Consider the following 12,911-nt stretch of genomic DNA (forward strand, 5'->3'; position numbering starts at 1 on the left):
TAATTGATTGATTGTTTAAACAATCGATTGAGGATAAAATCCAATTGGATTTGATTATCTATTCTCTTTTTTATAATATCATCGTTTTTATTTAGAAATCGCAAAATCATCAGCGTCATTAAACACAATCGCGATAAAGATAATTTGTTGAGCAATTAGAAAAAATTGATTAACTTTTTACAAAACAATAGATTCTGATAATGAAGTTTATGTCCGGTTATGTTGCTATTAACTACCGTTTCTTAATTTACCATTTCCAGTTTTCAGGTACATTTCATGTATAAATAAATACAAAAAAATGTGATGATAATTATGATAATTTCATCGTTATCGTCATCAATGATACTGCTATCATCATCATCATCCTGATCAATATCTATTATATTTATTGGTACTAGCATAATAATGATACAGTGAGTTGATGATGATGATGATGATGATGGAGATGAGTGAGTAAACTTGAATGATCGGACTGGTCCACCGGGAGTAAGTCTGTGAGCTTGAATTGGGTTGTACTTAGGTCCTCTTATTGGGCTATTCAGTGATGATGACGACTTTGATGACGACAATGAAGATGAAGTTGATGATGATAAGTGTGAATGCCTTGATGTGGAAATAATTTTCTCTTTTTCTTCATTCGATTCTCTTTTTTTTTTGAAAGAACAAATTTTGTTTTCATTCTTAAAATTTATCTACACACACACACACACTACATTTATATGGGCCAAGGTATAACTTTACGTAACCTGGATGATTGATTGTCTTTTTTATGATGAATCACAATTTATTGATTGTTCTAGTGCAATTCTATACCTGGTTGATTGAGTTTTACGGAAAACAATCAGTTAATCTAGTTGGGTAATTAATTATAATTTCCGACAAACAGCTGAACATATTTATGTGTATTTTCAATGATAACTTGTTGCGGTTTCAATTTTGACAATTAAAACATTTTAAATTGTTATACTTTTTTTTGGATGAAAAAAACTTACCACTGATTAAATTGTTGGTTTTAATTTGGTTGACCAATACAAATACAAATAAGTTGATAATAAGGTAATTGCATTTAAAGTGGTCAAGCAATTGGACTAATCATCTTGTTTTTTTTATTCAGATTTCAAGTTTCAATTCAATATGATTTAGATTGATGATCAAATATTTACCGTTACCTGGATATTTGTTATTAAATCTGATTGGAATCAAGAATCAAACTTTTTTTTCCGGTAAAAACTGTTTACCCAAATCTTATTGTACCAATTGCTGGCAATTAACATCCTAATTCAGTTGAATTGGTATTTCAGATAATCATGATAACTTGTTAACTGTTTATTTAACTTTTGGACAATTGAATTAAATTGCAAATTCATTTTCCAATCAGCACAATTAACTTTATTAAGGAAACACTTCAACATATAGCGACATCTTTCATCATTCAAAGTTACAATTGTATCAACCAGTTAATTGTGAAATCAAATTTTCCTTTTAATTGTCAACAATTTACACTTTTAATTACTAATAAATGATAATTTATTTCTACAATTACAATTTAAAACACTAGAAGCTCATTTTGATTAGATGGAAAATCAATTGTAATTATCAATCAATCATTTCCAATATAAAAAAAACAGTTCACTTTCAAAACAATCAAAACACTAATTAAATGACACAATTAACTCAAATTGATCAATCAAATGAGAAATAAAAAGTTTTAATTCTTTCATTATTTTAATTGTTGGGAAAAAAAACTTTACCAATTTAAATTAATTCATTTCCTTAACCTTTTTACCTCAAGTGACCCTGAATGAATGAATGGTAATTACTTTCAATCATTTCCAACAATCAACAGTATAATTAAGTCATTAATCAAGGCGATTTTATCAATCGAATTTCTCCAGTTAATTAAATGGAAAAATCTAATTGAGATTCGTTTTTCTTCAACAATTTGAGAAAAATTCAATTTCCATTGAGAGCGAATTTTCTCGAGTCACAAATATTCCGATAGATGGAGTCACTTCCAAGAAGAATGTTTTTCTTTTCCTTTTTAAATTTTCTCGGGCGTTGGCTGCAAATCTTTAAAAAGATTTACTATTTATTTAAATTCGGTTCTTAAATTGTTGTTTATTTTTTACCTACCTGTCGATTTGTTAATCTAACCAATATGCCGAAAAATAAGGGTAAGAAGTTGACCATAAAATGTTAATCTTTTGTTTTTCCATCTCCAATTGTTACTCTGTGTCTCTTTCTTTTCCATGGTCTATGTTTTTTCCCTTTCCTTTTGGTTTCCTCTTTCTTTCCTTTCTTTTACTTGTGTCTTTCTCTCTTTCTTTCTCTCTTTCTCTTGTTTGTTGTCACATGAGAGAAATGGGTACTCATGACGATGCAATATCCATACCTTATCCTTTATTATCTACTTTTCCTCTGTGTTTATGTTTTCTACTTTTTTTTCGACCCTCACTTATAACCACAACTTCATTTTAAACCTCATGGTTTGGGTTTAGCTCTTTACTGATGAATTGTTTTGTTTTTTCTTCTTTTTCTATACAGGAAAGGGAGGTAAAAATCGTCGTCGTGGAAAGAACGAAAATGAGACCGAAAAACGTGAACTAGTATTTAAAGAAGATGGACAAGGTAATCACATGTTTCCAATATTATTCTCGATTCTCATCCCTTTACCCTTTTCATTTTCTTCAATTTCATCTAGTCTAATGTCTTGTTTTTGTTTTCTATTCTCATATATCTTATAGAATATGCTCAAGTAGTTAAAATGCTTGGTAATGGTAGACTGGAGGCATTTTGTTTCGATGGTGTTAAACGACTTTGTCACATTCGCGGTAAACTGAGGAAAAAAGTTTGGATCAACCAGGGAGATATCATTTTAGTTGGATTACGAGATTATCAAGATTCTAAAGCAGATGTTATATTGAAATATAATCACGACGAGGCTCGTAATCTTAAAGCATACGGTGAACTTCCTGAAAATGCTAAAATCAATGAAAATGTATATGGTGAAGAGGAGGAAGATGATAATATTGAATTCGGTGATGTCACAGATGATGGTAGCAGTGCAAGTGACGCTGAAGAAGCAGCAATAGAAGCTATATGATTTAAGGTTCTGCGCTAGTTTCATCAATTATAATAAAGAAAAAGAAATTTTAATATTTCTCTTTTTTATACAAAAACAAAACGATCACTAATACACACACACCATTCAAGTATTTGAGAAAAGAAAAAAAAAGTTTATACTCTTCCTGGTTCCTTTTTCTGGTAAAGAGAAAAAAAAACAAGTTTCCCACTTCTACCAATGCAATTTTCTTCCCTTCAACTCCATTTAACCCTTTATCCTTCTTCCACCACGTTCCCTAATCACCTGATAATCAAACCAATTTACTAATCACTTTAGTATCTCCGTTCAAGTTCAATTTCTCGTCTTCCTTTTGCTCTGTGATTCAATTTAGTTAATTAATTTATCTTATTTTCTTTCTTTTTTTTTGTAAATTTCTAATGTTTAATTTAACATGTACAATCCATGAAGCAAGAACAAAAAAACCACATGTTTCATGTTTTTCAATCAGAATCTGTTAGAAAATCAATCATGGGTGCACGATTTTTCTGAACATTTTCATTAGGCTGCCGTTGATTGTTCGTGATTGTTGTAGGTGCTGGAGATTTACTTGGTTCAGCTGATTGTTTGCCTTGATTCTTTTCTTCTAAAGTTTCCTTGTATTTTTCAAATGCAATGGAAAAAGCCTGAGATATTGTAAGGGCTAAAAAGAGAAAGAGAGAGAGGTGGAGGGAAATAAGGAAGAATTAAGAAGGAAATGAGCAATTAGTTGATTGATCTTTGGTAATGATTGGTAGTTGATCATCTTCATTAGAAAACAGGAAACAATTTAAACTCACTGTTTTTCTAATGAAATGAGATATTAAAAAATGATTAATTGATAACTAGGAAGTAATTCTAAAGAAATTAGAAAGATGATCAGACAAGAGAGAGAGAGAGGGGGAGGGAGGGAGGGAGAAGAAGAGAAAAGTTGACAATTAAATTACCACAGGCTCGAGCGACTTCATCTTTTCGGGTAAGGAAAGCGTGACATTCATGGGTCTCATTTACATTGGTGGCGATGAAAGCGACAACTCGATCGTAATTGGCATCAGCTGAACAATAAGAAATCCTAAACGAGAACACGGAAAGTAAGAGATATGAAGCATGAGATGAAAGTTGACACATGTTGAATGGGTCAAAAGGGTTACCTGTAGATTGAAATATCGAAAATTTCATCATCATTGAGAGCGTCTTTGCAACTTATTCCAGTGGGTTTAATGGTAAGCACAACCTTTCGCAAGCTTTTAGCTTTGCCACTCATTTTAGCCTGAGAATAAAGAAAAGTACGAAAAATATTCCAAATGAGAAAAAGGGAACATTTTCTTTGAACCTTCACCTCAAACTGACCATTTGAATGATGGTTTTAATTGCATCTGCAGTTGTTGAATCGTCCGAAGCTTTTTCAACCAAAGTGGACCCAATGTATTTACAATGGAAAGGTAAACCCTCACTGACTGGTTCTTTAATATCTTCACCCCATTCCTCAGGTAGTTCTGGCCAAGGTAAAGAGAGAAAAGGTTGTTTTAATTGGAGAAGAGCATAAAATCACAATTGGTAAACAATTAAGAGAAATTAAGAAAGGGACAACTTACTTTCATGTTTTGTTTTACCAAAAGTTAAGGCCTTCAACAAGGAGGACATAATGATGGAGATAAGTGGTTTTCAGATTATAGTTACTCGTTTTCTGGTTTACAGTTGATCATATAAAATGTAAAGATGATGTGATTAAGATGATGATGAGGGAGAAAGAGAAGAAGAAAAATTTGTTCTTTTCTAAAAAAAATTGACCAACATTATTAGTGAGAAAGAGGGAGAGAGAGAGAATGAGAGAGATGAAGATAATGATGTGAGAACCGGTATCCACCCAAAAAACACGTTACTTTCTTGGTTACTTTGCTTTTGTCTTTTCCTTGTACTTGTTTCCTTAAATTAATTTGATCATCAAATTGTGACCAATTAGATTGTGATTTACTTGATGATTTGTATCAATCAAATCTAACGATTGACCATCAACACCATCATGATCACCATCAAGTTGATGGCTTCAACTGTCAAACCAAAACAAACGAAGAAAAAAAAATTCATTTTCTCTCAGTTTGTCTTCTAGATGGCGACACCTTTTCCATAATAAGAGTCGATTTTTTTTCTCAATTAAATTTGATCAACACGAAGATTAATTTAATTGATTTCCAATTGATCATTAATCAGTCAGCTAAATGAACTTTAAATGTTCATTAATTATTGTTAAATTGTTCATCTTTCCGAGAGAGTCAATTGATTAGCTATAAATGACCAAAAGAGCTTTTTTTTACCAACTAATTGTTAATACAAATTGATGATTAAAGAATTAATTTAATGTGAAATTAATTGTTAATTGTTAATTGATTTTTTTTATTATTTAGGATAAACATAAGAAAAGAGAAGTAAATTTTTTAACAATTTAACAACTGATTAACTGATTGGTTTGGAAAATGAGGAAGAGGAAAAAAAATTGATCCAAACCAGAAGACAATGAGATCGCAATTAGTTGAGTGTATAAAGTAATCAATTTAATGATAACAATCTAATTTAATCATTTTGTTTATAATAAAATCAATAAACAAACAGTTAATTGGTTAAAATTCATTGAGCAATCTTAGATTTGGCTAAAATCAACTCAATCTAATAACAATTTAATCCTTGATCATCAATTCTTATTGATTTTTTGCTTCTCTTCATCTAATTGTGATTCTGTTATTTATCATGACGATATTAATGATTAACAAATTAGGAATTGATGTTTGTTATTAAATGATTCTGACGAAGTGGATAAAGTTTATCATCATGATGATAATAATAATAAAGGAGAATATGATTATGATGATAGATAAGAATCAGAATTTTCTCTTACTTTTACTTTTCTTTGTTTGATTTATGGTTCTGTTGACTGGAAAGCTCAAGATTCTCAGTGAAAATGATGATTCCGAAAGATTCTGAATCAGGATGATTCAGATAAGATGATGAGGATGCTAAGGAATAAGAAGAAGAAAAAATAATAAGATGAAAAGAAAAAATCGGAAATGAAAAGATTTTCATCAGGAGATGAGAATATTTCTTTGCTCTCTCATCTGCAACTTTACTGATACTTAACTTGTGATATTATCTCTCATCTCTTATCTCCATCATCATCATGATAATCAGTATGAAAATAACTGTTCCTGTATCCAAGGTAATACAATCATTTGATCATGTTTTGTAACTCTTTATCAATATAATATCTTATATAATAATAAGAAAGTTAACAGAAAAAAACTAAAATTATGATAATGTTACATGATAAAGATTATAAAAGGATGCGGATGATGAAAAGATAACTGTAGATGGAAGATGAAAAATTATTGTTGTCTGGGAGTTTTGTTATATTATTTTTATCTGTATCATCATCATAATGATAAAAATGGTTGAAAGAGGTTAAAAAGTAGAAGAGTGGATGATAATTCAGTAGCTTGTGAGAGGTAGAGAGAGAGAGAGAGAGAGAGAGAGAGAGAGAGAGAGTCATAATTTCTCATGGAAGAGAGGGTAAAATGATCTTTAGAATCGGGAATTGGGAGTGAGAAAACTGGTCTACATTTTCAACAGCTAATTCTCTTGATCTTTTATCTTCCATAACCATTCAAAGTGTATTCATTCCTAATTTCCCTCATCTTTTTATTCAGTATTATGGTTATAATTCATTGTCTATTGTCAATTCACCGAAAATCAGAACCAGAATTGAATAACAAGCAACTTCCTTTGGAAATTAGCTTTTCCTGTTAACAGAAACTTTTCCCTTTTCTCATCATCACCATCAGCATACATTTGTATACACTTTGAATAGATAATGTTCATCATAAATATCACCATGAATTTCATTTCAAAGTCATCATAGTCTAAGTATTCAAAGAAAAAACCATTTCCACTTTTGGTGATTCTTGATAGTTTAATCTTAATCATCACATCGAATATCAAAAAAGTTTTATTACAATTTTATCAATTAGCAAGTATCTTTAATCAATAGATATAAATGTATTCAGTATTTAATCAACATTGGAACGAAATTAATTGTAATAATAATCATAATAACAACGACCAGAAACAGCAAAACAATAGGATATAATATTATTAGTATCATCAGAATTTGATTGTGTTCAACTTGATTACCTAATTCTAATGAATTGAATAGAAGCACAAGAAAAAAAAGAAGGAAAAAAAGTTCATTAAAGCCTCAAATTTTCATGGTACTGATTGAAAGACATGAAGATAAATGATGATGATGAAAATGAATGAGATGATAACTAAGCATAAAAACTAAAAAGGAATAAAAGTTTCATCAAATTAACTGTTAATTTGATTTTCCTTGAAAATCTCTTAATGAATGGAGAGAGTGAGAGAGAAACAAATAATCGTAAACTATTAATTCATGAAGCATTCAAATGATATAACATTAGATTGTAAGAGTATCATGATATTAGAGATGAAAATAAAAGGCATCATGATGAAGATGAAATTGATGAGGATGAACTTTTCTCCCTTTCTATTAATAATACTTACAATATTTACATTGATTTAACCTTCACAACTAATTGAAAGTGATAAACAATTAGTTTATATTCACAATTTAGTCTTTTTCATTTACTCTTGTTTAATCTTGATTTGTATTAATAGTAAACTCATTGATTCAATAACAACAAAATTAATACTAATTAATGTTGCAACTAATTCTTAACATTGAATTTGCCTCAAGCATCAATATAAAAGCTTACATTTAGTATTCATATCAGATTATTTTGATTTATTAGATGTTGTAATTAAATCATTAATCTAATTGGAAAAACCTAAATCATTATGAATTAAACACATAATGTAATTCAAATTAATGTAGATTTTTTTACATTCATAGAACCACAGCAAATATCAACTAGAATAATTAACTAAATTGAATCTCATCTGATTGTATCATCATCTTTAATAATGATGATTAACTGAGAAAATGATTTGAATTTCAATTTGATTGTGATAATGATAATTGTCCAAAGATAAAAAAGGTTTGATATCACTTTTGAATCTAATTAATTATTATCAATTGTTAGGATATTTAGTCGAGAAATCAGTTGATTGTGTAAAATTTAGATTGGAATTAGTAGTTACATTAAGATGATTCCTTTGTCAATCGAGAGTGAAAGTCGATAAAAATTTGATAAGTTATCGATAAGTTTTTCTCGATTAGTAAATAAATGCCAATGAAAATGTGATAATTTTATCTGATTGAGATTAAAAGTTTAATTTCCATCATGTTTACTATTAATGGTAATTGCTCAAGTGGATTATTTGATTGATGGTGATTACCATGTGACCCCTCATTACTTTGCGATTACAGAAATGGACAGGGTGATTGTGATTAATTCATGTAATTCATTAATATGCAAAATAGAAATAAAGTTTAAAATGATGAAGGGAGAGCAATGAATGGGAATAAGTGAGAGAAGAGTAAGATCAGTTCCCTTGTCACCAATTACAGGATCATCATCATCATCATGAGATGTAAGGAGAAAGTGAAAAATAATCAAGTTGAAAATTCGAAAATTTCTTTCCTCTCTCTATATCCTATTCATAGGCTAAATGATAATTTTATAATATGAAAGCAAAAGATTCAACGGAAGCATCAGATTAGCTGTGGATGATATGAAGATGAGGATAAAAGAAGAAGACAAAAAGCTAATAGTTTCCAATTCATTGATGATGTTGATCCAGCAAGAGAAAGGACTGGGAGTGGAAAATCCAATGAGCGAAAGAGAGAGAGAGAGAGAGAGAGAGAGAGCTGATTCATCATCTCAATAGACTTTTTCCCCAATCATGTTCCTCATTTTCATGAATACATGGTTCATCTTCATCATCAAACTGGAGATAATGATGATAAACCCTCTTGTGAAACCAATGAATGGTAATAATCATTGACAAGAGAGAGAGAAAGAAATAAAGATGAAAAAAGAAAGGAAATTGGCGTAAGTAGAAATCAAAGATCTGGAAAGAAAAGAGAGCAGATAAAAAGAGAGAGAGAGAGAGAGATGAACATGATTCTTGATGAATACCAGGATAAAGGAGAAAGATAAAGGTATGAAGATCGGTGATGAGGCAGAAGATTATCCATAAGTTGAGAGGAAGAAAATAAAAAGATTCTAATCGGGAATCTACTTGGATTCTTATTAATATACAAAAATGGTTGATTCCATTCAATTGGCTTCTCAATGAACATTTCATCTTCAATCAATCTTATCCTATGGTGTGTCTATTATGGTAACAACTCACTGATTACTCGTGTTGGAACTTTTTCCCTCCTCCGCTATCAGGTTAATCAAGTTGATAAGAAGGAAAATAAGTTAACATGTTATTCAGAATCATCTTTTTCATGATACATTCATTGCGATTGGAATTAAAGCTGAAAAGACATTGACTATTCACCTTTTGGAATGAACTTTGATTCAGTGATTACTATGATCATCTATCAATCTTTGTATTATTATTCAGTCAATAGTCAATACGAATACCTGAACCGTTTCAGTGTTTAATTCCTAATTCATGATTAAAATGTATCCATGTTTTCAATCTTCATCTTTTACCCTCATTCTGATTAAGAGATGAGGATAATCAGTTTTTCTTATTACAAAAAGTGGACAGTTTTAGGTAGTTGACTAAATCTCATAATATGAATACTGTTTCTATAAGATTAATATGAGTCAGAAAATTGTCTTCTCTCTCTCTCTCTCTCTCTCTCTCTCTAATATCAATATCTTTCTAATATATGGGTGATTGAATGTGAGGCAGTGATCAGAATGATAAATCTTCAGCTTTATTAGGATATAACTTTTTTCATCTTCATCATAATCATCATTCCGACTCACAGGCTTATTCAGCAGTCTTTCTCCCTCTCTCTCTCTCTGTAACTTTAATCATGATGATTTGACTTATACCAATTGGATAATCACTTGCTGATGAAAAGGAGGAAAGAGGATGAGGTCATCCCTCCTTCCCTGTCTTCTTTTTAATATCCATATCTCTCTCTCACCCTATTTAATAACTACTAAATAGCTCCTTTCACCCCCTCATCCACCCAGATACCACTTTTATTCACCCATTTTTATCCTCTTTCGGTTTCATCTCTTCCTATTGTCATCCATCTTCCCTTTTATCCTCTCGCACAAAAAAAGGGAGAGTCAAAGGAAGAAATAAATTCCTAATCATCTCATCATCACCAACCTTTGGATCTTGTATCTACTTTTTTTGCTTGACTCTCATTCCGTGTCATGTTATAATAACTTCCCTGTTCCATGTCTACCCTTTGTTAATTCATACACTCTCTTTTCTTTCATGACCTTGGCCTTGGTTCAACCCAAGATTCTTGAGACAACCTTAATCATTCACCTCATCATCACTTTCACTCATCCTTCCTCCCAGCCCTATTCATCTATATATAGATATTAAATTCATCCCCCTTTTATCACATTTATATCTCTCATACATAAATCTCATATTTTCCAACATTATTATTCACTTGATAATCATTTCCACCCAAAAATTTGTAACATGTTTCATCCCTAAAGCAAATGATAAAACAAACTAATATCATCAAAGTGGTGAGATTCAACACCTCAGAATTACTCATTCCCTAATACCAATAGATAAAAGAAATTGTAATATATATATATTTCTAATTGAGCTTAAGCCAAACCATTAATCCTTAAATGTTTTACCCAAAAAAAAAGTTCACATGAAACAGAATAAGTTGATTCAGAAAATTAAGTTAATCAAAGTTGAGAGGAAAATAATGATAATAATACATTAGATGAACAATGATCGTAACAAAAGTAAAAGACTTTGATTAAAGAGGAAAAAAAATGTTCAATTTCAGTGGAAACAATCGTCACAATGATAATAATAGTTTATATCATGGTAATCTTGCAATTACGAAGTATTCAATTTCCAATTTCCATTGATAAAAACTACATACCCTTTCAATGTTTTCCAAATCCCACCCTGAATGAATATCTGCATAGAAGGGAAAAAAACCTTAGTGGAAATTGTCTCTCATGAGAAAATGAATCAAATAATGATGAGATTTCATTGTTATCTAGTTTGCATAATTTCCTTATTCGAATTTTTTGCTTTCTCTCTCTCTCACTCCCATTTATCATCTTTCTTATCCAACTTTAATCTACTTCCATGTTTACATGATAATACTCCTGAGTCACTCCCTGTCTTGATTTCAATCTTTTCTCGCATCTCAATCTACCAAAATGAGCAGGAAACAAAAACGAGTCATTGAAATTCATTGAATATACTCAATTGTAACATTATCTAAATTGATACCAAACTTTATAGTCTTTTAATCACTATCACGATTATCGATAAAACTGAATATTCACCTTAATCTTGATCCAATTTTTTCCCCTTCTGATGAATTCAATTTCAGTTCAAAACTATTGATCAGATTACATGAACTTTTGATTGAATTGAAAACTTATATTAATACAATTGTTTTATTTCCGATCAATTTAACATCGTAATTAAATGTTCAAATTATCGTATTTCAAAAGTTAAGAATTTATGTTTAAATGCATGAACTTTTCATGATGATGATTCGATTTAGCTTATTTTACTTATCCAATAAAAGGCAAATAAGAAAAATTTTCAAGAATTTTTTTTGTAGAACTGAATTTTCATGTAATATAAATAATAGAAAGAAATGATTTTGTCTTTCTTCAATATTCTGATTCTTTTGGTAGATTATTCTGAAAATTTATTGGGAGAATTGGACTGAATTTCTTCTTATTTTATTCCAATATTTTTTCTTTCGAGTTCAATACTATCAGAATTTTTCGATATTCGACAATTTTTCTTCTTGTTTATCTTTAGATCTTTAAAGAATCCATTGAATTTTCCAGAGTTACATTGTTACATGATCTCATGATAAATATCAAATTTGTCTCTTCAGTAAAACTTATGTAAACTTTTTTATTCCATTCCAAATGACAATGGTCAATATTTATGGTCAAGTTACTGTTATGTAAAGATGGAAGATGATTGTCAATTCATTTCCATGGGAAAGTGGATTCAAATATTCTGAGGCAAGCACAATTTTCCAGAAAAGTTATCATGATTATTCATAACTCATCGAGATGAAAAGTCATTTATTGTTGCAAAAAAAGCTGAAAGAATTGTTATCATCAAGATTTCACTCCTAATGATAACCAATTTGTCCAGTTTCATTCATTTTATTTCACTGAAAATCTCTCTCTATAAACCAAACTTCATGGTAACTGAGAAAAAGCAAATCTGTGAATCGAATAAGTGTGAAATTTTTTTCTTTCAAAAATATGGAATAAAATTTCTAGTTTAATCCCATGAGTTGGCGTGAAAAGTTCAGTTCAAAATCCGATGAATACTCAGATTAACAATAAATGAGATTTGTCAAATTATCTCGTCCATTCCCATGGTAGATCAATTCAGAGTTAAAGTTTATCATGTATTCAAAGTGCAAATATCTTATTATGAGTTCACCATGAAAGTAACATTATAATTATCACTTGTAAATAACTTTCTGTCAAAATGATAACTCTAAATTGACCCAAAATCATTGAGCTCAATTAAAATGATAATAATATTATTTATTGGTACTTTTAATTATTTGCACGGAAATTTAATTCAATGTTAATCTTTCACACACTCAACTTGATAATCATGATAATAATAGTTTATTACCCTGGATGATAAAATCATCTTTCTCTCTTTCTTT

General features: G+C 29.9%; 2 protein-coding genes across 2 annotated transcripts; one reads left to right on the plus strand and one right to left on the minus strand.

Moving 5' to 3' along the window:
* Window positions 1-2,015: 2,015 nt before the first annotated feature.
* Window positions 2,016-3,298, plus strand: LOC128388943 (eukaryotic translation initiation factor 1A, Y-chromosomal-like). Its single transcript, XM_053348415.1, has 3 exons — window positions 2,016-2,174; window positions 2,545-2,628; window positions 2,745-3,298. The coding sequence occupies exons 1-3, from the start codon at window positions 2,159-2,161 to the stop codon at window positions 3,101-3,103; spliced, it is 459 nt and encodes a 152-aa protein (XP_053204390.1). The 5' UTR covers window positions 2,016-2,158; the 3' UTR covers window positions 3,104-3,298.
* Window positions 3,299-3,481: 183 nt separating this feature from the next.
* On the minus strand, window positions 3,482-5,118 carry LOC128388942 (low density lipoprotein receptor adapter protein 1-A-like). The gene is made up of 5 exons (XM_053348414.1): window positions 4,696-5,118; window positions 4,451-4,596; window positions 4,252-4,370; window positions 4,048-4,172; window positions 3,482-3,764 (listed from the first exon to the last, which is right to left on the minus strand). The coding sequence occupies exons 1-5, from the start codon at window positions 4,742-4,744 to the stop codon at window positions 3,565-3,567; spliced, it is 639 nt and encodes a 212-aa protein (XP_053204389.1). The 5' UTR covers window positions 4,745-5,118; the 3' UTR covers window positions 3,482-3,564.
* Between the last annotated feature and the right edge of the window lie 7,793 nt (window positions 5,119-12,911).

This window comes from Panonychus citri, unplaced genomic scaffold (genome assembly GCF_014898815.1).
Source record: "Panonychus citri isolate SS breed McGregor unplaced genomic scaffold, ASM1489881v1 Contig00104, whole genome shotgun sequence".
NCBI classification, from domain to species: domain Eukaryota; kingdom Metazoa; phylum Arthropoda; class Arachnida; order Trombidiformes; family Tetranychidae; genus Panonychus; species Panonychus citri.